General features: G+C 40.2%; 1 protein-coding gene across 1 annotated transcript in view; it reads right to left on the bottom strand.

Moving 5' to 3' along the window:
• The window catches only part of chrna8 (cholinergic receptor, nicotinic, alpha 8), a 103,808-nt gene that overhangs the window by 19,265 nt on the left and 62,687 nt on the right, over positions 1-21,856 (bottom strand). The window contains exon 4 of the mRNA XM_022681759.2: positions 20,207-20,316. Coding sequence (XP_022537480.2) covers positions 20,207-20,316 — 110 coding nt within the window. The remainder of the gene's footprint in view (positions 1-20,206; positions 20,317-21,856) is intronic.

Genomic DNA, 21,856 nt, shown 5'->3' with positions numbered 1-21,856 from the left:
ACGCCGTAGTAACTCGGGTCCGGCCTGTATGAATTATTCAACATTCACATTCATTATTAATCATACCTGCTAAGGCGGGCATCAAGAATGAGCTGAAATAAAGAAATAATGCAGGTGAGGTCACGGCACAGACAGGGCCGGTAATATTAGCTCCATATGGAGGCATTATAAAACACCCGCAGTGACATTTAGCATCCATCATCGACGTAGAAGGACAGGATATACGTTTTAATCAGGCTTACGTCTGATTTTAAAATTTAAAGAAGCATCGGACAGCCTTCTTGAGAACGTTTTGCCAAAGCAATAGAGCTAGAATATATTGCTAAAAGTATTTACTCATCTTTTGAGTTCTTAATCCATTGGGTTTACTCTCTGAAAAAAAACAACACTATACCAGTATTACTATACCCAAACTGTTTGGGGACATCTTCTTCCTGCAAAGTTGGTAGTCTGAAATTGAGAGAGAGGGTGCTTTACATGGCGGGGGTGCAGATTCAGGCACTAATATGGTGCTGAATTCACCATAGTACCCCCGCCAGGAAAAGCACCACCTCTCGGGAGATCTGCAGGTGACATGTTTTTTTTTAACCTTATGTCTTACAAGTTCTCAGCGTAACTTCGAACAGTATCTTGGGTATTTCCATTTTCTAAGTAAAGTTAAAGCCAAGAAGACATGGGTACACGATCCCGAGAGGGGGTGCTTTTCCTGGTGGGGGTGCAGAATTCGGCACAACACCGGCTTTGCACGCGAGGTCAGTGATGAGAGCCATGAAACACAACAGTAACAATATACTGCAATAAAAAAGGATTTTTGGGTAACGTCTTGTTCTGCTAACAGAATGGGAGGATTTGGGTTATCTAAGGTTTATAGTAGCTGCTGCCAAAAAATCTCTATAAAACATGAAGTTACATTATTTTACATAATAGTAAAAAGAAGAAGAAGAAGAACCAAATCTGTTATATTATTTTAAATATTAAATGATAACTGATCAAATTGATTCATTTTAGCAAATGTGTCTCCCAGGGCTCTAGAGTGCGACCAATTTGGTTTTCGACATAATTAATTAAGAAAACAGTGATATACAGTTAGCATGGCCAGTTAGCCGCTAGCCATCTCCATTAACACCAGCAGTCTGTTAGCCTAGCCGCATTCTGATGTTTTAAATGTATTGTGGCGTGCTTGACACAACTGCATCCGACACCCTGCATTCTTGGTGATGTAAGTCCAAGATACAGAAGCTCAACTATGAAAACCCATTCCATGAAGCTCTCTACGCTCTACTGTTCTTAAGCTAATCTAAAGGCCACATGAAGTTTGGAGGTCTGTAGGATATCTGTATGTATATAAATGCCCTAAAATGCATAGATCACGCGCTACATATTGGTTATGCAACATGCTGTGCTGTCCCAGTAAGGTTGCTGACCTATGAAGAGGGGTCATAACCTTTTTACTGCTACCGTTGCTTTCTATATTTAAACAGAGGCATTTGATGTTTCCCCGAAGTCCAAAAAATCTAACCCAGTCATCACATTTATGTGGCATGCTCTGAGTCTAACTGTCTAGCCTGGGGGTTCCCAACAAAGCAGGTTCGCAAGCAAGCTCAGGGTATTCGTAGGGCAGAAAAAACGTAAACGTAAACGTAAGCGTAAGCGTGGACGACAGGCCAAGAAAAGAACATTATGACACGTAGAGTTCTAAAAAAAAAGGTCTATATCCAATTAAGCAGCATTAATTTTAGCATGGCTGGTCCTCAGTGTTGCATCAATTTGCTTCTACGCAAAATCTCAGAAACGTCCATCAACAAACCATTTTTAAAAATGGTGCTCTACAAAATATTGACACTAGAGCCCAGCAGCAAGTTCTGAGAACGGGTACCAGACTACAAATTGTTGGTCTGAATGCAACTGCACGCCACTCCAGTCCTAAAATGGTTAATTCTAAACCAACTTCACTTGAATACCATTAATGTCCAATCTAAAAGAAACTCAATCTTCATTTTGGTCTTTCCAGAAACCAATCTTTAAGTAAAAACCCAACCAAGGCCCGGCAGAATCTCGATAAATTGCAGATACGCCTGATAAATACAGTTTATCTTAACCCAACTTATGCCCAACCAAACCAACTTAAGAAATAGCCTCTTTACCACTGCAGGGCCAAATGGTTACTAAGGACATGCCGTACCGTACAGTTCTGTTTGGTGTGGAGCCATTGGAATCAACTGGAACCAACCCAGTCCAATCACCAAGTGGTAAGTCCAAACTTGGGTCAAGCCTGAACAATCTTTGGTGTGAACCTCAGTACAGAACACCTAATGTATCTCTAAATCCAATTAGATCCAACTCAATCCAATCAACAAGTGCTGAGTCCAAACTTGAGTCAAGACTAAAAGATCTTTGGTGCGAACCTCAATACAGTCCATGTAATTTCCTTCCACATCCAACTGGAATCAACTCAATCCAATCACCAAGTCCACATTACATTATCTCCAAGTCCAACCAGAACCAACATGATCCAATCACATCCAAATTAACTGGATTCAACCAAGTCTTCAATACAGTCCACCTAATTTATCTCCATTATCTCCTTTATTGGAAGCAAAACTGAGTCAAGCCAGAAAGATTTTTGGTGTGAACCAAAAAACAGTCCACGTAATTTACGTCCAAGTCCAATTGGAACCAACAGGGATTCACACTTGATTAAAGCCTGACAACATTAGGGTTTGAATCTGAATGAAGTCTAAACGTCTTAATGCTTTAGCAAAAGTTCTACAAGGAGACTCAAATGCAATTGTGTCTCTTGAATGTCTCAACCAATGACCAGCCTCCAGCTGTCTTTATAAGAGTTTGGTTTTGGCGACTCCCCAGGGGTTGACTGGATCCTCAGCAGGATCTGCGAGGCTGTAGACCTTGTAGAGTTGTAGACGTGGGTCGACGCCAGGGCCTACGCCAAAGACTTTCCAATAAATTTCCGATATTTGCTAGCTATCAAAGATTATACAATTTCCTTAATACATGCTGGCCTCTAGAGTCTTCCTGGTAGAACTTTGAGTCCCAGCCTGACCCGACTCGTCCTGATCAACTGCGTTTCTCGCTTTCCAGAGACATAACTATCGAGCGCATTTAACGGCTGCAACAAAAAGACTCATATATCTTTTAAAAGGGAACGGTCAGCTGAATCCACTGTCCTCGCCGCTGTCTCATCCGATTACGCTCTTTCTGCCTTTAAAGTCTGTGTGAGTCCTGCTCAAAGTCAGAGAGGTCAGGCTCCCATCAGCACATTCTGAGCCCAGCCTGGCCCCGCTCACGCTCTAGTGAAGCGGACCCACGCTACGCCCCTGCTGCACCCCACTGCCAAATGCCCGCTACTGCCTGATCTGCTGCCAGCCTTATATTTACCCTACTGCTGATACCCACTGTTTAGACCGTTAAGACCAGGGCACACTGATTATAAATCATTAATTAGCATTCCTCCAAAAAACATGCGTTAGTCATGCAAAATGTAATCAAGAGGGAGATGGTTGGTTGGAAGCCATCAAACAAAGCTGAATTAATGCAAAGGTCACCCAAAAGCAGTGTGAAAGACTGGTGGAGGAGATGGCAAATCAGGTATATCACACCAAATATTGATTTCTACACTCATTTCTAAAGCATTGCATCTTTATTTTTTCGTTTTTTAGGCACATTTTTTTTGGAAGAAAACCAGGAGGCATAAAAGGCATAAAGTTATCCAAAAGCAGTGTGTAAGACTGGTGGAGGAGGAGAACATGAAACCAAGAGGCATGAAAACTGTGATTAAAACCAGGGCTATTTTACCAAATATTGATTTCTGAACTCTGAAATTGTAACATTATGAATGTAAACTAGTTTTCTTTGCATTAGTTGAGGTCTGAAAGCTCTGGAACTTTTTTGTTATTTCAGTCATTTCTCATTTTCTGCAAATAAATGCTCTAAATGACTTGGGAGAAATGTTGTCTGTAGTTTATAGAATAAACCAACAATGTTAAGTGTTGTCAAGTTCGTGGAAGTTTGGTAAAAAAAAATAACTTTAGCTTTTAGTTAAAATATTTTTGGACTTTAGCTTTTAGTCAGAATTGTTTTCACTTTAGTTTTAAGTCAAAGGTTTTTGGACTTTGCTTTTACCCCAAAGTTTTTTGACTTTGCTTTTAACCCAAAGTTTTTGGACTTTGCTTTTAACCCAAAGTTTTTGGACTTTGCTTTTACCACAAAGTTTTTGGACTTTAGCTTTCACCCAAATGTTTTTGGACTTTGCTTTTACCCAAAGTTTTTGGACTTTGCTTTTACAGCAAAGTGTTTGGAGTTTAGCTTTTACCACAAAGTTTTTGGACTTTAGCTTTCACCCAAATGTTTTTGGACTTTGCTTTTACCCAAAGTTTTTGGACTTTTGCTTTTATCCCAAAGTGTTTGGAGTTTAGCTTTTAGTTAAAAGTTTTTGGGCTTTAGCTTTTACCCCAAAGTTTTTGGATTTTGCTTTTACCCCAAAGTTTTTGGATTTTGCTTTTACCACAAAGTTTTTGGACTTCAGCTTTCACCCAAATGTTTTTGGACTTTGCTTTTACCCAAAGTTTTTGGACTTTGCTTTTACAGCAAAGTGTTTGGAGTTTAGCTTTTACCCCAAAGTTTTTGGACTTTAGCTTTTAGTTAAAAGTTTTTGGACTTTGCTTTTACTCCAAAGTTATTGGACTTTACTTTTACCCCAAAGGTTTTGGACTTTAGCTTTTAGTTAAAAGTTTTTGGACTTTAGCTTTTACCCCACCGTTTTTACCCCAAAGGTTTTGGGCTTTGCTTTTACCCCAAAGTTTTTGGACTTTAGCTTTTAGTTAAAAGATTTTGGACTTTAGATTTCACACAAAAGTTTTTGGACTTTGCTTTTAGTTAAAAGCTATGGGACTTTGCTTTTACCCCAATGTTCTGGACTTTGCTTTTACTTAAAAGTTTTTGGACTTTAGCTTTTAGCCAAAAGTTACCAGCATAGCACCCACTCTTCACAGGTTTCAGACAGAAACAGCTTAGCAACCATTTACATCTTTAAATGTTATTAGCATGCTTTTCCAAGCCAACTTAAACTTAACCTTTTCAAGCCACTGTACCTTTCAATGTTAAGTATACTTTTAAAAAATATACTTAAATACACTTTTACACTTTTACAAGGGTGATGTTGCTTTAGTGAATAAGCATAAGCACTTGAATCCCCTCCCTTTACCCGACCTTCATAACCGGCGATTTGAGCCAAAAAATGACGGCATCGTGTTTCAGAGGTTAATCCTCTTTTAACTTCAGACTCGTTGCATCAGCAGCTGCAGAACTTTCCTACATGCTCCATCATAACGTCTCCTGTAGACGCAGAGCTTTAGCTACCAGAAACAGGGCGGTAACCGAGCTGAGAGATGCGGGCGACCGTTAGACGAGTTTTACGATGAGCGTCTCGTGACGTTTTGATAAAGACGAATGGAAGACGAGGCGCGTTAAAAGCCCTTTACATCATTTCCTCCAACAGGAAGCGCCTGGCTCTAATGCGGCTTTTAGGAGGAGCGCGGCGCCACGGCGACGGGGAACATTGGGGATTTGCATAATATGGATTTATGAGGTGTGGCCAATCAGAGGGAAATTAGTGCTTTCAATCTGCCTTCAGCACAAAGGTGTAAGCACTGGGTAACCTCTACCTCTCTCTCGCCCATGCGTTTCCTCTCTCTCTCGCTCTCTATCTATTTCTCTCTTTCTCTCTCTCCATACGACATCTCAAATCACCTTTTCAGTTGTGCATGACAAATGCAGTGTAATTAAAAGCGTATTAAAATGCAGGGAGCGAGTGACGGACGTGTCAGGGAGGGAGGTGGTTAAATAGTCTTCAGGAGCAGGAGAGGTACACATGCGGAATGCTGATATTCGGCCTTTAAAAAAACAAAAACGTCACTAGTGAATGTTCACTAGTAAATGTACTGTGTGTTCACTGGTATTCAATTAATTACATTCAGTACACATAAGTAAAATAAGTAATACTTCCAGTAATAAGTCCAGTACATACTCATACTACCTGCTATGCATTTACATTAATGTTACATCATTACCAGTGCATTTATTTTACATTTCAGATTGAAAGAGAAAAAAAAAATAATAATAGAGCTGGAGAGAGAGATTGAAAGAGCTTAAGAGAGATTGAAAGAAAGAGAGAAAAAGAGACATAGATTGAAAGGAGAGAGGGCACAATTGAAAGAAAGAGTATAAGAGAGAGAAAATGAAGACAAAAATGGAGAAAGAGTGAAAAGAGAAACAAAAAAAGAGAGAGGTTGAGAAAGGAAGTGAGAGAGAGAGAGAGATTGAAAAAGAGTGAGTGCGTAAGTCAGAGATTCAGAGAAAGATTGAAAGACTGAGATAGTGAGAGAGAGACTGAAAGAGAGAGATAGAGATTGAAAGACAGTGAGAGACAGAAACCAAGATTGAGAGAGAGAGGGGATTGATTGAAAGAGGAAAAGTGAGAGAGAGAGAGAGAGAGAGAGAGAGAGATTGAAAATGAGAGAGTGTATAAATCAGAGATTCCTAGAAAGATTGAAAGACTGAGATTGAGAGAGAGACTGAAAGAGAGAGATAGAGATTAAAAGACAGTAAGAGAGCGAGAGAGAGACTGAAAGAGAGTGAGAGATAGAAGCCAAGATTGAGAGAGAACGGGGATTGATTGAAAGAGGGAAAGTGAGAGAGGAAGAGAGAGAGAGAGATTGAAATAGAGAGAATGTGAGAATCAAAGATTCAGAGAAAGATTGAAAGACAGATTGGGGGAGAGACTGAAAGAGAGAGATAGAGATTGAAAGACAGTGAGAGAGTGAGAGAGACTGAAAGAGAGTGAGAGATAGAAACCAAGATTGAGAGAGAGAGACATTGTGAGAGTTATAGATTGAGAGGAGAGAGGGGGCGATTGAAAGAGGGAACGTGAGAGAGAGAGAGAGAGAGAGAGAGACATTGTGAGAGTTATAGATTGAGAGGAGAGAGGGGGCGATTGAAAGAGGGAACGTGAGAGAGAGAGAGAGAGAGAGAGAGAGACATTGTGAGAGTTATAGATTGAGAGGAGAGAGGAGGCGATTGAAAGAGGGAACGTGAGAGAGAGAGAGAGAGAGAGAGAGAGAGACATTGTGAGAGTTATAGATTGAGAGGAGAGAGGGGGCGATTGAAAGAGGGAACGTGAGAGAGGAAGTGAGAGAGGAAGTGAGAGAGAGAGAGTGAAATAGAGTGAGTGCGAAAGTCAGAGAGTCAGAAAAAGATTGAAAGACAGATTGAGAGAGAGACTGAAAGAGAGAGATAGAGATTGAAAGACAGTAAGAGAGCGAGAGAGAGACTGAAAGAGAGTGAGAGATAGAAACCAAGATTGAGAGAGAGAGACATTGTGAGAGTTATAGATTGAGAGGAGAGAGGGGGCGATTGAAAGAGGGAAAGTAAGAGTAGACCTTGTGAGAGAAAGAGAGAGGGAGATTGAAAGAGAGTGAGTAAGAGAGTAAAAGATTCAGAGAGAGAGAAAGGAAGTCATAGATGGAGAGAGAGAGAGATTGAAAGAAAGAGAGAGAAAGAGCTGTAGATTATAGAAAGATAGAGAGAGAGGGAACTGAAGAGAGATATGGAGCGAGAGAGAGATTGAGAGAAATTGAAAGACAAATATGGAAAGAGTGAGAGAGAGAAACAGAGAGAGGTTGAGTAAAAGAAAGGGAGGGAGAGCGACATAAAATATGAGATTGAGAGAGAGAGAAAAAGAGTGAGATAGAGATTGAAAGACAGTAAGAGAGCAAGAGAGAGACTGAAAGAGTGAGAGATGGAAACCAAGATTGAGACAAATAGAGAGATTGAAAGAGAGAGATTGAGAGAGCGAGTGAGGAAGTGAGAGAGAAGGATTGAGAGAGAGAGACTGAAAGAGAACAAGTGAGAAAAAGAGAGACAGAGATTCATTGATTGAGATAGAGATTAAAAGGGATTTGAGAGGGAGGGTGCTACAGTAACAGTGAGAGAAAGAAAGAGTAAGAAGGCAAGAGTTTGAGAGATTGAGAGATAGATTGGGAGAGAGAGAGAGAGAGAGAGAGAGAGAGAGAGAGAGAGATGGAGGGAGGGAGATCAGTAGAGTGTATTAAGATGAAGTGCTCTGTGTGGGTAATGGAGAGATTTAGCTTTAATAAAACATCAGACTGCATCTGTCTCCTGTCTAAACAACAAAACACTACAGAACACTTCAAACCACATTATCTCCTAGCGCTTTCACACCAGAACTACTCTGGATCTTAAACCGGTTCTGTTTGGGCTTATAAGAACCACAGTGCTTTTTTAAGGGGGCTGGCCCACGTTTCCACCAGAAATGGTTTAGACATTATTGGTTGTCTGTGAAGATACCAAGCTGAACTGCTTGAATTTTTGCACCAGGAGTGTAAAGAGCATAAAGTTATCCAAAAGCAGTGTGTAAGACTGGTGGAGGAGAAGAACATGATACCAAGATGCATGAAAACTGTGATTAAAAACCAGGTTTATTCCACCAAATATTGATTATTTCTGAACTCTTAAAGCTTTAGGAAAGCAATGCATCTTTTTTTGTTGTTTCAGACATTTCTCATTTCCTGCAAATAAATGATAAACATAGTTAAAATGATTCACAGAAATAATTTCGAGTAAACAATAAGAATACACTGTTCCTACACTGCACGTTCTACTTAATCCTGAACACACAACACTGACAGTTTCTCAGTAGAAACGCTTTAACACCTCTGGCTCAGCACAAGAAAGGCTTAGAGAGGAGTTGAAGAGTTCATGAAAATATATCTGATCCAACAATCATATCATACACCTCCATATCTCACTTAATCCATCGCTCATTTTAAAATAGAACACCTTCCCTATAGGCAATCTGTAACATACCTTACACTACATTCATCTCTGCTACACATATATATCAGCTGCAGCAAGTGATGTTTCCAATAAAGTGGCCACCAGTGAGTGTAAGCACAAGGTACAGTAGAGTAGTAGGTGTTTCCAATAAAGTGGCCACTAGTGAGTGGAAGCACAATCATCAGTAGAGTAGGTGTTTCTAATAAAGTGGCCACCAGTGAGTGGAAGCACAAGTTACAGTAGAGTAGTAGGTGTTTCTAATAAAGTGGCCACCAGTGAGTGGAAGCACAAGTTACAGTAGAGTAGTAGGTGTTTCTAATAAAGTGGCCATCAGCGAGTGGAAGCACAAGGTAACAGTAGAGTAGATGTTTCCAATAAATTGGCAACAAGTGTGTGGAAGCACAATGTACAGTAGAGTGGATGTTTCTAATAAAGTGGCCACCAGTGTGTGGAAGCACAAGGTACAGTAGAGTAGTAGGTGTTTCCAATAAAGTGGCCACCAGTGAGCGGAAGCACAAGTTACAGTAGAGTAGTAGGTGTTTCTAATAAAGTGGCCACCAGTGAGTGGAAGCACAAGTTACAGTAGAGTAGTAGGTGTTTCTAATAAAGTGGCCACCAGCGAGTGGAAGCACAAGGTAACAGTAGAGTAGATGTTTCCAATAAATTGGCCACAAGTGTGTGGAAGCACAAGGTACAGTAGAGTGGATGTTTCTAATAAAGTGGCCACCAGTGTGTGGAAGCACAAGGTACAGTAGAGTAGAAGGTGTTTCCAATAAAGTGGCCACCAGTGAGCAGAAGCACAAGGTACAGTAGAGTAGTAGGTGTTTCCAATAAAGTGGCCACCAGTGAGTGAAAGCACAAGGTAAAGTAGAGTGGGTGTTTCCAATAAAGTGGCCACCAGTGAGTGGAAGCACAAGTTAACAGTAGAGTAGATGTTTCCAATAAAGTGGCCACCAGTGACTGGAAGCACAAGGTACAGTAGAGTAGTAGGTGTTTCTAATAAAGTGGCCACCAGTGAGTGGAAGCATAAGGTACAGTAGAGTAGGTGTTTCCAATAAAGTGGCCACCAGGGAGTGAAAGCACAAGGTACAGTAGAGTAGGTGTTTCCAATAAAGTGGCCACCAGTGATTGAAAACACAGGGTATAGTAGTAGAGTAGGTGTTTCCAATAAAGTGGCCACCAGTGATTAGAAGCACATGGTACAGTAGAGTAGGTGTTTCCAATAAAGTGGCCGCTACAAAAACAGTGTTATTCTAGCTGATCATGCTAATGCTAATGCTAACGGGTAAGAACATGGTATCGCAGTCAGGTTTGCATTAATCAGAATAAAGAAGACGTTTAATTAAATGGGCAATTTAAATTCATGTTCCTCAGGCCAGATCTGTTTTATTTTAAAATATTCAAAACCAGCGATACCACGCCGCCTCGCTCCACAGCAGACCATCGTTAGAGAGAGAGAGTGTGTGTGTGTGTGTGTGTGTGTGTTCTACAGAGAAAGACACTTAAGAGAAGCTGAGATCATGCTCTTCTTCTTTCATCCATCTCTTCTTTTGTAAAGAGAGACAGAGAAGAGGAATTCTCATGTTTTATTGTCATGCTGGCCTCGTCTTACCAGTGTTTCACACAGATGACATCACTGAGGATGGTGGATTCTTGTTGATCTGGAGCCCATATACTCGTTTTCACACTTTTCCACACTTAATCCACACCCAGGATGGATTCTGGGTAAAGCACTTTGCAATTGCAATCCAAATTATTCATATTAGTCGATTAAGTGTTCACATTTACTAAAATCAAAAGCTACGAAAAAATAAAAAATAACAAGAGACCACCTAAAAAGGATCAGTTTCTTTGATTTTACCAATTTAAAAACCTCTGAAATATAATCAAAAGGAAGATGGATGATCACAATCCATCAAACCATCAAACCAAGCTGAACTGCTTGAATTTTTGCACCAGGAGTGTAAAGAGCGTAAAGTTATCCAAAAGCAGTGTGTAAGACTGGTGGAGGAGGAGAACATGATGCCAAGATGCATGAAAAAACTGTGATTAAAAACCAGGGTTATTTCACCTAATACGGATCCCCACTTTTCCCGGCGGGGGTGCTGAATTCAGCACAACACTGGACTTTTTCAAAAATATGGGTGCGTAAAAAAATTAAGTAGATTAGCTAAATAATCTAATCTAATCTAATCTAATCTAATGAAGAACCAGCACTAAAAACCTCGCTGTCCAAGTCTACCATTGCTTCTTTTTAGAATTTCCGTAACGCCTCAGGTTTTTCGTCAATTTGTTTTTGGCTGCAGTAATTCGATGTACAGTGGGATATCTTCTGTTCAAGCAGCTCAAAGACCCCAAAACATCCAAAAAGTGGACAAAACTGTTTGTGGAAAAGCGGATTGTCTCAGCTTTCGATTTAAGCATCAGAGAGGGGCTGCTTTTCCCGGCGGGGGTGCTGAATTCGGCACAACACCGGAGTTTTCCGAAAAATATGGGCGCGTAAAAAAGTTAATGAGCTATTTTTCTGAGCCATTCATGGACAAGGAAGTAAACAGTAGAACAGGTGTCATACTTTATAGAGCTCTGGAAAAAAATAAAGAGACCACTTAAAAATGATACATTTCTTTGATTTTACCAAATTGCAAACGATGTACGAACACAAAAACTGAACTGCTTGAATTTTTGCACCAGGAGTAAAGGCATAACCTTATCCAAAAGCAGTGTGTAAGACTGGTGGAGGAGAACATGATGCCAAGATGCATGAAAAAAACTGTGATTAAAAACCAACCAGGGTTATTCCACCAAACATTGATTTCTGATCTCTAAAAACTTTATGAATATGAACTTGTTTATTTTGCATTATTTGAGGTCTGAAAGCTCTGTGTCTTTTTTGTTATTTTAGACATTGCTCATTTTCTGCAAATAAATGCCATATTCCGCACCCCCGCCAGGAAAAGCACCCCCTCTCGGGTTATCGATTAGTGAAATGAGACGTATTCAAGTTTATTTAGTTAAAATAAACAAACTCACGTCAGCGGATTGTCCCAGCTTTCGATTCCAGCATCAGAGAGGGGGTGCTTTTCCCGGCGGGGGTGCTGAATTCGGCACAACACCGGAGTTTTCCCAAAAATATGGGCGCGTAAAAATGTTAACGAGCTATGTTTAAGAGCCATTCATGGACAAGGAAGTGAACAGGATAAGTGCAATAACTTCGCCCATTTTCACAGGCAATTAATTAGCCTTGCTAGTTAGTAACATAGCTAACGTAGATTAGCTGACTAATCTAATCTAATCTAATCTAATATGAAGAACCAGCACTGACAACCTCGCTGTCCAATCTACCATTGCTAACGGTGTTTGACAGCGGCGCTGTTCGCTGTTTTCCACCGGTGACGTCAGTCGGCTTCTTTTTTTTAGAGTTTCCGTAACGCCTCGGCTTTTTCGACGATTGATAGTCTGCTTATGAATATTTATAAGCAGCACATCACACAGACGCCTTTACGTACCTCATAAGCGCCTTTTGATGTCCAGCTTTGAAAGCTTAGCTTAGCTTAGCTTAGCCTTCCTCATGTCTTATACATGATGCGGCTGGTTCTTCCGCCGCGACGCTAACGTGTTTAGCCTTCATGTTCACGTTCAGCTGCTGCTCTTTTTTTTTTTTTTCGAGTTATAAAGTGAGAAAGCCTCGGCATATCTCCTTAATTGTTTTGTTTCTTTCTATCCACCCCCCTCCTCCCCCCCTACACTCCTCCCTCCGTCTTTTCTCACTCGCTAGAGACCCCCCCCCCACTCCCCCCACTCCGTTCTCTTTAGGCTCATAGCGTTGCAGTCATTAGGGGCCGCTGATCCTGAGAGTAAGCAGCTTAATGTTGTGTGTAATTCTCTTTTCCCTCCACTTTTTCCCCGCTTTTTATGGGTCATCTTTTCCGAGAACATTCCGTTAGCGACGCTGTTCTCGTTCTCCTTTTTTTTTTCCCTCCATTCATTCACCTCACGTCAACTTTTTTTTTTTTTGGAGCTCTCTTCACTGTTGCTATAACTGTTGCCGTAAATCACTAGTGTTAAAACGGCTCGGGCAACAGCTGCCCGGCGCGAGCGGACGGACGGAAGGTCGGGGGGAAAAAAGTGCAGAATTTACGAGGAGCTATCCGAGCTGACCATCGTCGTCTCAGGCCTGTCTGCTTCATACCGAAGTGACAATTCACGTTTAAGTAGCTGAAAGGGAAGATCTGTTGATGCTGCTCCCGAATACAGAGCGCCAGTCCCTCTTTTTAAATTAAAAGTTGTTAAAAAACTGTGTTATTACATGTTAATAACCTATGTAATTAGCTTTAAAGTTCAGACCAAAAAGGTGAAAGCATAGTAAATTTGTATTACAATCATGATTGGATTAAGTCTTGCTAGAACAGGTGTCATCATACTTAATACAGCTCTGGAAAAAAAATAAGAGACCACTTTAAAACGATAAATATCTTTGATTTTACCAATTTTTTTGCAATTTTTGCACCAGGAGTGTAAAGAGCATAAAGTTATCCAAAAGCAGTGTGTAAGACTGGTGGAGAAGAGAACATGAAACCAAGATGCATAAAAAACTGTGATTAAAAACCAACCAGGGTTATTCCACCAAATATTGATTTCTGAACTCTTAAAACTTTATGAATCTGAACTTGGTTTCTTTGCATTATTTGAGATCTGAAAGCTCTGCATCTTTTTTTTTTTTGTATGGGACTTACCGTCTTAACTTAAAGCCTTTCTAGTTTAGTTTTGGGTAACTGATGATTTCCCCTGAGATAACTGCTGCAGATCCAGGGGTTCATGGGCATAGGGAATTGTGGGTAAACTAAGATTCAGGTGCTGCTGTCCCACTATAATGTTTGTGGACGGTGGAGTTGGTGGATGACAGTGTTTCTGGGTGCCTCCATGTCTATGTTACCTTCTGGCTTTCTCCCAGAAGGTACTTCCCTGATGGACGTTTCTGGAAGTCAGGCTTCCACGGTTTGGAAGGGGTTTGGGACAGTTTTTTGGGGGGAAATTATGGGTTTTGGATGGAATTGGGGTAAAATATTAGACCTTAATGGATGTATAATTTTTAGTCTTTTTAACATTCATTTATAAGTAGACTGACCTGAGGAGGATGGGTCCCCCCCTTATACTGTTTATTAGCCTTGGTTCCTCCCAAAGTTTCTACCTTTTTCTTGCCCCTGTCGCTCACTGGGGGTCCTGTGTTCTATGTTCTATGTTTTCCAAGCAGATTTCCGTAAAAAAAAAGCTGCTTTGCGACAACATCAGTTGTAAAAAAGCCTTATCTAAATTTGATTTGATTTGATTTATTCTTCCCCATTCCCACGGATTTAATTCCACCATAAATCATTATATTCTAGCCTGTGTTTGAAAAAAAGGGGCGTGGCCCAGCGATCCGAGTAATTATGTTCTCCGTCAGAAGTCCAGAGCTTTACCACTGTGAACAAACCCACGCTATATCACAATCACAAAGCATCAGAAACTCCTCGCTGTTTTAATTTCATCAAACGCTTCATTTGATCACTGCTTGATGCTTTACATCTGATTGGATCTGATACCCAGTAGTTAACAGTAGGACGAACAGGGTGGGGGTTAGTGGGGGGCTGTCGTGAAATTGCTTCAGACACAGCGTGTGCATCCAGAGCTCTCAGTAAATTACAGTCCATTCAGAAAATGATTAAATGCGCAAATCTGGGATAGAGCTCAGCTGCGGTGGCTTTATTCCACCGGCTTTTTATTGAATTAATTTACCCAATACCACATCTTTAATCTGCCCCAACCCATTGTCCTTTTCATTCCATCTCTCTCTCACACGAGCCCTGGCCTCTCATTTACTTAAATTTTGTATTTTTTTTAATTACTATTATTTTGGTCCCTCTGCCATCCCATCAGCATTTTAAATCCTTCAAGAAATGACCATAAATAAAACAAAATAAAAACTAACTGACATCAACTAGTCATTGCAGTTTTGCTATAGGTGGACGATTCTTTAAGGTTCTGTATCAGGAATCTTGCAATACTTTTCTCTAATTTTCAAAACACATAATGTTATTTAAATATTCATTTATTAAAAAAAAGAGTGTGTGGTGGGTTTGAAATGGTTTGGTAAGAGTTTGGGATAGGATTGTGTTGAGTTTGGGATGAGTTGGGGGTGGGTTTGGGTTTGTTTTTTTATTGAGTTTAGGGTGGGTTTGGAATGAGCTTGGGTGAGTTTGGAATGGGATTGAGGTGATTTTGAGATTAGTTTTGGGTGTGTTTGGGATAGGTTTGGGTTGGATTTAATATATGATGTGTTGAGTTTGGGGTGGGGATTGTGGTGAGTTTGGGATGAGTTTAGGGTGAGTTTGAGATAGGTCTGGGATGGGGAAGTAGTGGGTTTGGAATGGATTTAGGGTGAGACTGTGGTGTGTTTGGGATGGGGATTGTAGTGAGTTTGGGATGAGTTTAGGGTAGGACTGTGGTGAGTTTAGGGTGGGTTTAGGATTTTGGGGGTAAGTTTGGGATGTGCTTTGGGTGAGTTTGGGGTGGGTTTGGGATTGTTTTTTGGTGATTTTGGAATGAGATTTGGATGAGTTCAGGATGGGGATTGTGGTGAATTTGGGATGAGCTTTGGATTAGTTTAGGATGGGGATTGTACTGAGTTTGGGATGAGCTTGGGATGGGTTTTTGGTGATTTTGGAATGAGCTTTGGATGAGTTTGGGATGGGGATTGTAGTGAGTTTGGGATTGGTTTTTGGGGAGTTTGGGATGGGTTTGGGGTGAGTTTGGGATGAGTTTGTGGTGAGTTTGGGATGAGCTTTGGGTGAGTTTGGAATGGAGATTGTAGTGAGTTTGGGTTGGGTTTATTGTGAGTTTGGGATGGGTTTATGGTGAGTTTAGGATGAGCTTTGGGTAAGTTTGGGATGGGTTTGGGGTGAGTTTGGAATGAGCTTTGGGATTGTTTTTTGGGTGAGTTTGAGGTAGGTTTAAAACATGTTGGGGATGAGTTTGGGTTGGATTTGAGATTCAATTGTTTTGAGTTTGGGATGGGGATTGTGGTGAGTTTGGATTTGGGATGGGGTTTGGGTGAGTTTGAGGTAGGTTTGAAATGGGTTTGGGATGAGTTTGTGGTGAGTTTGGGATGACCTTTGTGTGAGTTTAGAATGGGGATTGTGGTGAGTTTGGGATGACCTTTGTGTGAGTTTAGAATGGGGATTGTGGTGAGTTTGGGATGACCTTTGTGTGAGTTTAGAATGGGGGTTGTGGTGAGTTTGGGATGAGCTTTGTGTGAGTTTAGAATGGGGATTGTGGTGAGTTTGGGATGGGGATTGTGGTGAGTTTGGGATGGGGATTGTAGTGAGTTTGGTAGGCGCTTTGAGTGAGATTGGGATGGTTTTGTTGGGAGTTCAGGAGGAGTTTTGAGTGAGTTGGGATGAGCTTGGACTGGGTTTTGGGTAGGTTTAGGATGGGATTGTGTTGAGTTTAGGATGAGTTGGCCGAGAGTTTGGGATGCATTTATGGTTGTAATATAAATATCTCAGTGAAATCACAGTGCTTCACACCTGTAATAGTGTTTAGCAACAGTAAGGTGATACAAACGTCAGTGGTGTTGTTCTGAAGTGAAAATGAGTTTTCGGGAATAATGGGATAAGTCTCAGTATCTGCAGCTGCTGTCTGCAGGGGATTGTGCAGTCTGTGTGTAAATGCACAGCTTGTCCTGTTTGATTCCAGTCCTGTCATTTACCACTGTGTTTGTGGCACGTAGGTAAATTCTTCTGACAGCTAAATCAAGCTACTGCACTTCTGCTTCTTCTTTCTGCTGCCTGCGCTGTAATTGCTGCTGTGCTGAATTTCTGAATTCCTCTTACTTTATATTCTGGACTGGTTTACAGAACGAAAGCTAGCAGACCTGTGCCTATACTGATTCTAAAGAACAGTTACAGTACTGTTTTTATTTTTTATACAAATACCAAAATAGAATGTACAATTCCGTATATAATTTCAAATGACAGTTACAGTGCTTACTTATCAAGATATGATGTCAAACTACCACAATAAAATGTACAATTACAAGTCATAATGTCAAATTCCAAGTTAGATTGTAAAAATGATCATGTTAGAATGCAAAATTACAATGATATAATGGACATTTATCATGTTAGAATGTAAAATTGCCATGGTGTAGTGTAAAATAACCAAGTTAGACCATGATACAATGCAAAATTACCATGTTACCATGTTATAATATACATATACAATGTTAGAATGGACATTTACATGTTTATTTGTAAAATTGCAATATTTTAACAAGCATTTATTTACAGTAACAGGAGTGAGTTCTAGTAACAGGAGAGAGTTCCAGTAACAGAGGTGAGTGTCGGTAACAGGACTGAGTTTCAGTAACAGGAGTGAGTGCCAGCAACAGGAATGAGTGCCAGTAACAGGAGTGAGTGCCAATAACAGGAGTGAGTGCCAGTAACAGGGGAGAGTTCCAGTAACAGAGGTAAGTGTCGGTAACAGGAGTGAGTTCCAGTGTTTAATTGTAAAATTACAATATTTCAACAAGCATTTACTATGTAACTAGAGTAAGTGTCAGTTACAGGACTGAGTGCCAGTAACAGGACTGAGTGCCTATAGGAGGTCTGAATGCCAGTGACAGGTCTGAGTGCCAGTAAAAGGTCTGAGTGCCAGTAACAGGAGCAAGTACCAGTAACAGGACTGAGTGCCAGTAACTGGAGAGAGTTCCAGTAACAGAGGTGAGTGTCGGTAACAGGACTGAGTGCCTGTAACAGGAGCAAGTACCAGTAACAGGAGTGAGTGCCAGTAACAGGAATGAGTGCCAGTAACAGGAGTGAGTGCCAGTAACAGGTCTGAGTGCCAGTAACAGGTCTGAGTGCCAGTGACAGGTCTGAGTGCCAGTAACAGGAGAGTATTCCAGTAACAGAGGTGAGTGTTGGTAACAGGACTGAGTGCCAGTAACAGGAGCAAGTACCAGTAACAAGACTGAGTGCCTGTAACAGAACTGAGTGCCAGTAACAGGAGTGAGTTCTAGTAACAGGAGAGAGTTTCTGTAACAGAACTAAGTGCCAGTAACAGGACTGAGTGCCAGTAACAGGAATGAGAGCCAACAAACAGACTGAGTGCCAGTAACAGGAATGAGTGCCAGTAACAGGAGTGAGTGCCAGTAACAGGTCTGAGTGCCAGTGACAGGTCTGAGTGCCAGTAACAGGAGTAAGTGCCAGTAACAGGAATGAGTTCTAGTAACAGGAATGAGTGCCAGTAACAGGAGTGAGTTCTAGTAACAGGTCTGAGTGCCAGTAACAGGAGTGCGTAATAGTAACAGGAGAGAGTCCCAGTAACAGGAGCGAGTGCCAGTAACAGGACTGAGTGCCTGTAACAGGAGAGAGTCCCAGTAACAGGAGCGAGTGCCAGTAACAGGACTGAGTGCCAGTAACAGGACTGAGTGCCAGTAACAGGAGTGAGTAGAGTCCTCTTGTTCATTGATTTATTAACCATGTAATTTATCATTTATTCATTTGTTTAATAAACTGCATGATAATAAATTAGATCAACTTTAGGTTTGGGTCTTCTTGAAAAGAGAAATACAATATGCATGCATATATAGTGATTTTTTTTGGTTATGAATATCAATTAGTTAAACATGCAGTCAACTTATTTATTTAAAATAAAGACTTTTTGAGAGAAAATCAAAGCAATTAGTAGACTTGCTTATAAATATGCTTTTTTAAATGTGACATGAGTTTTGGTAACAGGACTGAGAAAAATGTATTGTGTCTTGTAAAAAAATCAGTAAAGCTGCCTGAGTTTGACCAGTACATGTTTTGAATAGTTAAATATATGTGTTATTATATTCAGAGTTGAAAAACAAAACAAAATAAGTTCAATTTGGAAAAGTTACAACAAACAAATGGCCCTTAAAGTACATACTTTTACAATTAAAACATACTTAAATACATAATAAATGTACTATTTTGGTACAACCAATGGCAACTTAGGTATATTTCAGTTGTAATTAAGCTATATTTAAACACAACATAAAAGCATTAAATTGTACTTTTAAGTGTTTTTTTTTCTCACATCTGTGAACTTAGAGTATATTTAAATATGTTTTCTACAACACCGTTGTGTTCCTAAACACCTTTTTAATAGAAGTGAAGTATATTGTAAATATACAACTTTGTGTATTGTTGCACATATTGTGTACACCTTAATGCTACTGCGTTTAAACAGTATTTAATGCCACTATATTTATTTTCTATCCACACAATGTATAATTTAAAGCATATTGCTTAAAAAATACATTTTATGGAAATACAGAGAAAGTATATTTGATCAAAAGTTTAGGATAAATAATGCAGAAAAAAATAGATTTACACTGAAATTTTCATTTAAAGTTTCCACAAAGTAAAAAAAAAAGAAAGTTCAGCACCACAGGCTGATATCCCTCTAATTGATGACATCAGCAAAAAGCCAAAATATATCTGATACATATTTCAAAGCTGAAACGGACGTTCTATCATAGTGAAAAATATACCCACACACATACAGCATGCCATCAGTTCACATACCTTCTCCCGCTGACATGGGCTTTCCTTTCCTTTGCTTGAGGCTTAACACACACACACACACACACACACACACACATATATTTTCACACTCTTTCATACAGAATTCTAAGCTTTGCCCATCAAAGAAATGGCCCACAGCCACTAAGGCTCATGGGAGGTGCGGTTCTTTGAGCAAATCCAGCCAGAGGCGGTAGGTTAGAGAGAGCTGAGGGAAGGACTACAGGAAAATTTCAGCTCAGACAGAGAAAAATGACCGTATCCACTTCCTTCAGCCTTTTCCTCTTATCTCCACATACTGACACCTGCTGCCTCTAGAAATATATATATATATATATATATATATATATATATATATATTTCCCTTTCAGACAGCTTCCTCTCACAGCGTCCACAGTTAGTCCTGTTGGATGTGGTTCTTTGGTCCTTCTTGGTGGTATGCTGACATTTCCCTGGATACCATGGCTCTTGATGCATCACAAAGACTTGCTGTCTTGGTCACAGATGCGCCAGCAAGACGTGCACCAACAATTAGTCCTCTTTTGAACTCTGTTATGTCACCCATAATGTTGTGAATGTTCTGAACTGGGATCTGTTCTATATCTCCTTAACCATTAGAGCAAACAGCAGGGGATGGATATAATGCGGGGTATAATCCTCTGCAGGATGTAATTTTTTATTGTAAATGTGTTTGTATGAGTGTGTCTGTGTGTGTGTGTGTGTGAAATATGTTAATTGATGGGTCTTACCTGTTGTAGAGCAGGATGTCTGGTGTCCATATCTGATTGGACGGGAAGCGCAGGTTTTGCACCCCAGGATAATTGTCAGGGTTCCAGGTCAGATACACGTCTGTCCAGCCCTGCATTCAGAGAACATACAGCAGTACTGCATATGAGAATTTATACGAATCAACCATAACATTATGTCCAGAATTTTGACCCCTACTAATAACAGGCTTTGCAATGTCATATGTTACTTTACAATATGTGTAATGCCCTGCTAAGTGCAGTTCAGCCACTGACCTAGTCTTAAAGTCTCTGTAAAACATAAAATCCACCGCAGATCCTATTTAAACCTATAGTTACTTACACACAGAGGTGGGTGGTCCAGGTCTAGAAAATAAGAATCCACCGGAGATCCTATGTAAACCTATAGTTACTTAAAACACAAAGGTGGTGGGGAGTCCAGGTCCAGAAAGTAAAAAATCTACTGGAGATCCTATTTAAACCTATAGTTACTTAAAACACAGAGGTGGGTAGTCCAGGTCCAGAAAGTAAAAATCCACCGGAGATCCTATTTAAACCTATAGTTACTTAAAACACAGAGGTGGTGGGGAGTCCAGGTCCAGAAAGTAAAAATCCACTGGAGATCCTATTTAAACCTATAGTTACTTAAATACGGAGGTGAGTAGTCTAGGTCCAGAAAGTTAAAATCCACTGGAGATCCTATTTAAACCTATAGTTACTTAAATACAGAGGTGGGTAGTCTAGGTCCAGAAAGTAAAAATCCACTGGAGATCCTATGTAAACCTATAGTTACTTAAAACACAGAGTTGAGTAGTCCAGGTCCAGGTTTTTTTCTTTGCCTGAGCCGCAGCAGAGCTGCCCAGGCAGTTGAAACATAAAACCCTGGGTTGGATTTTTACCTTCTGGACCTGGATTTATCCACCTCTGTGTGTTGGTAACTATAGCTTTACATAGGATCTCCAGTGGATTTTTTACAATTTCGTTAATTAAATGAACACTGGCTTGCTAGCTAAGCTAACTAGCGTAAACTGAACTATTCGATTTATTTAATAAGTAAATAATAAAACCCTCAGACAACAGGAAGCTCTAAATAATTAATAATTCGCTAATTTACACTATTTGTGTAAGAAGGGTGGAGCCTTCAACCCTAAAAACACAAAAATACTGTCCCCACAGTGACGCATGCTGGTGGAAGCAGCAGGAAACCTTGTTCGGGTGCAAGAGACCATGAAAAACGAGTATATTATCCAGATATTTTAAAGAATATTATGAAAACGGCCAGTCTAGTCGCTGGGTCTTCCAACAAGACAATGACCCGAAGCATAGAGAATGAATATGCTGTGTCCTGACCATTGAAGAACAGGGTGAAAGGAGGGAAACAGATACTACAGGACAGACTGCAGTCTGTTACTGTAGATCAACAACATATTATATATTTTAATATATATTTTTATATATATTTATATATATATATATATATTTTATTTTTATTTTTTTCATGTTATGCTGTGCTCTCTTCACTGCTCTACAAACAAAAACATGTAACATATTTCACGGCACACCCCAGATGAAAACACCACACACACACACACACACAAACAAATGAGCACCCCCCTCAGCTGTCATCCAGCTGGGACACTCAGACATAAGCTG

This window comes from Astyanax mexicanus, chromosome 25 (assembly GCF_023375975.1).
Source record: "Astyanax mexicanus isolate ESR-SI-001 chromosome 25, AstMex3_surface, whole genome shotgun sequence".
Lineage (NCBI taxonomy): Eukaryota > Metazoa > Chordata > Actinopteri > Characiformes > Acestrorhamphidae > Astyanax > Astyanax mexicanus.
Note: the sequence above shows the minus strand (reverse complement) of the source record. Positions and strands in the feature narration are given on the sequence as shown.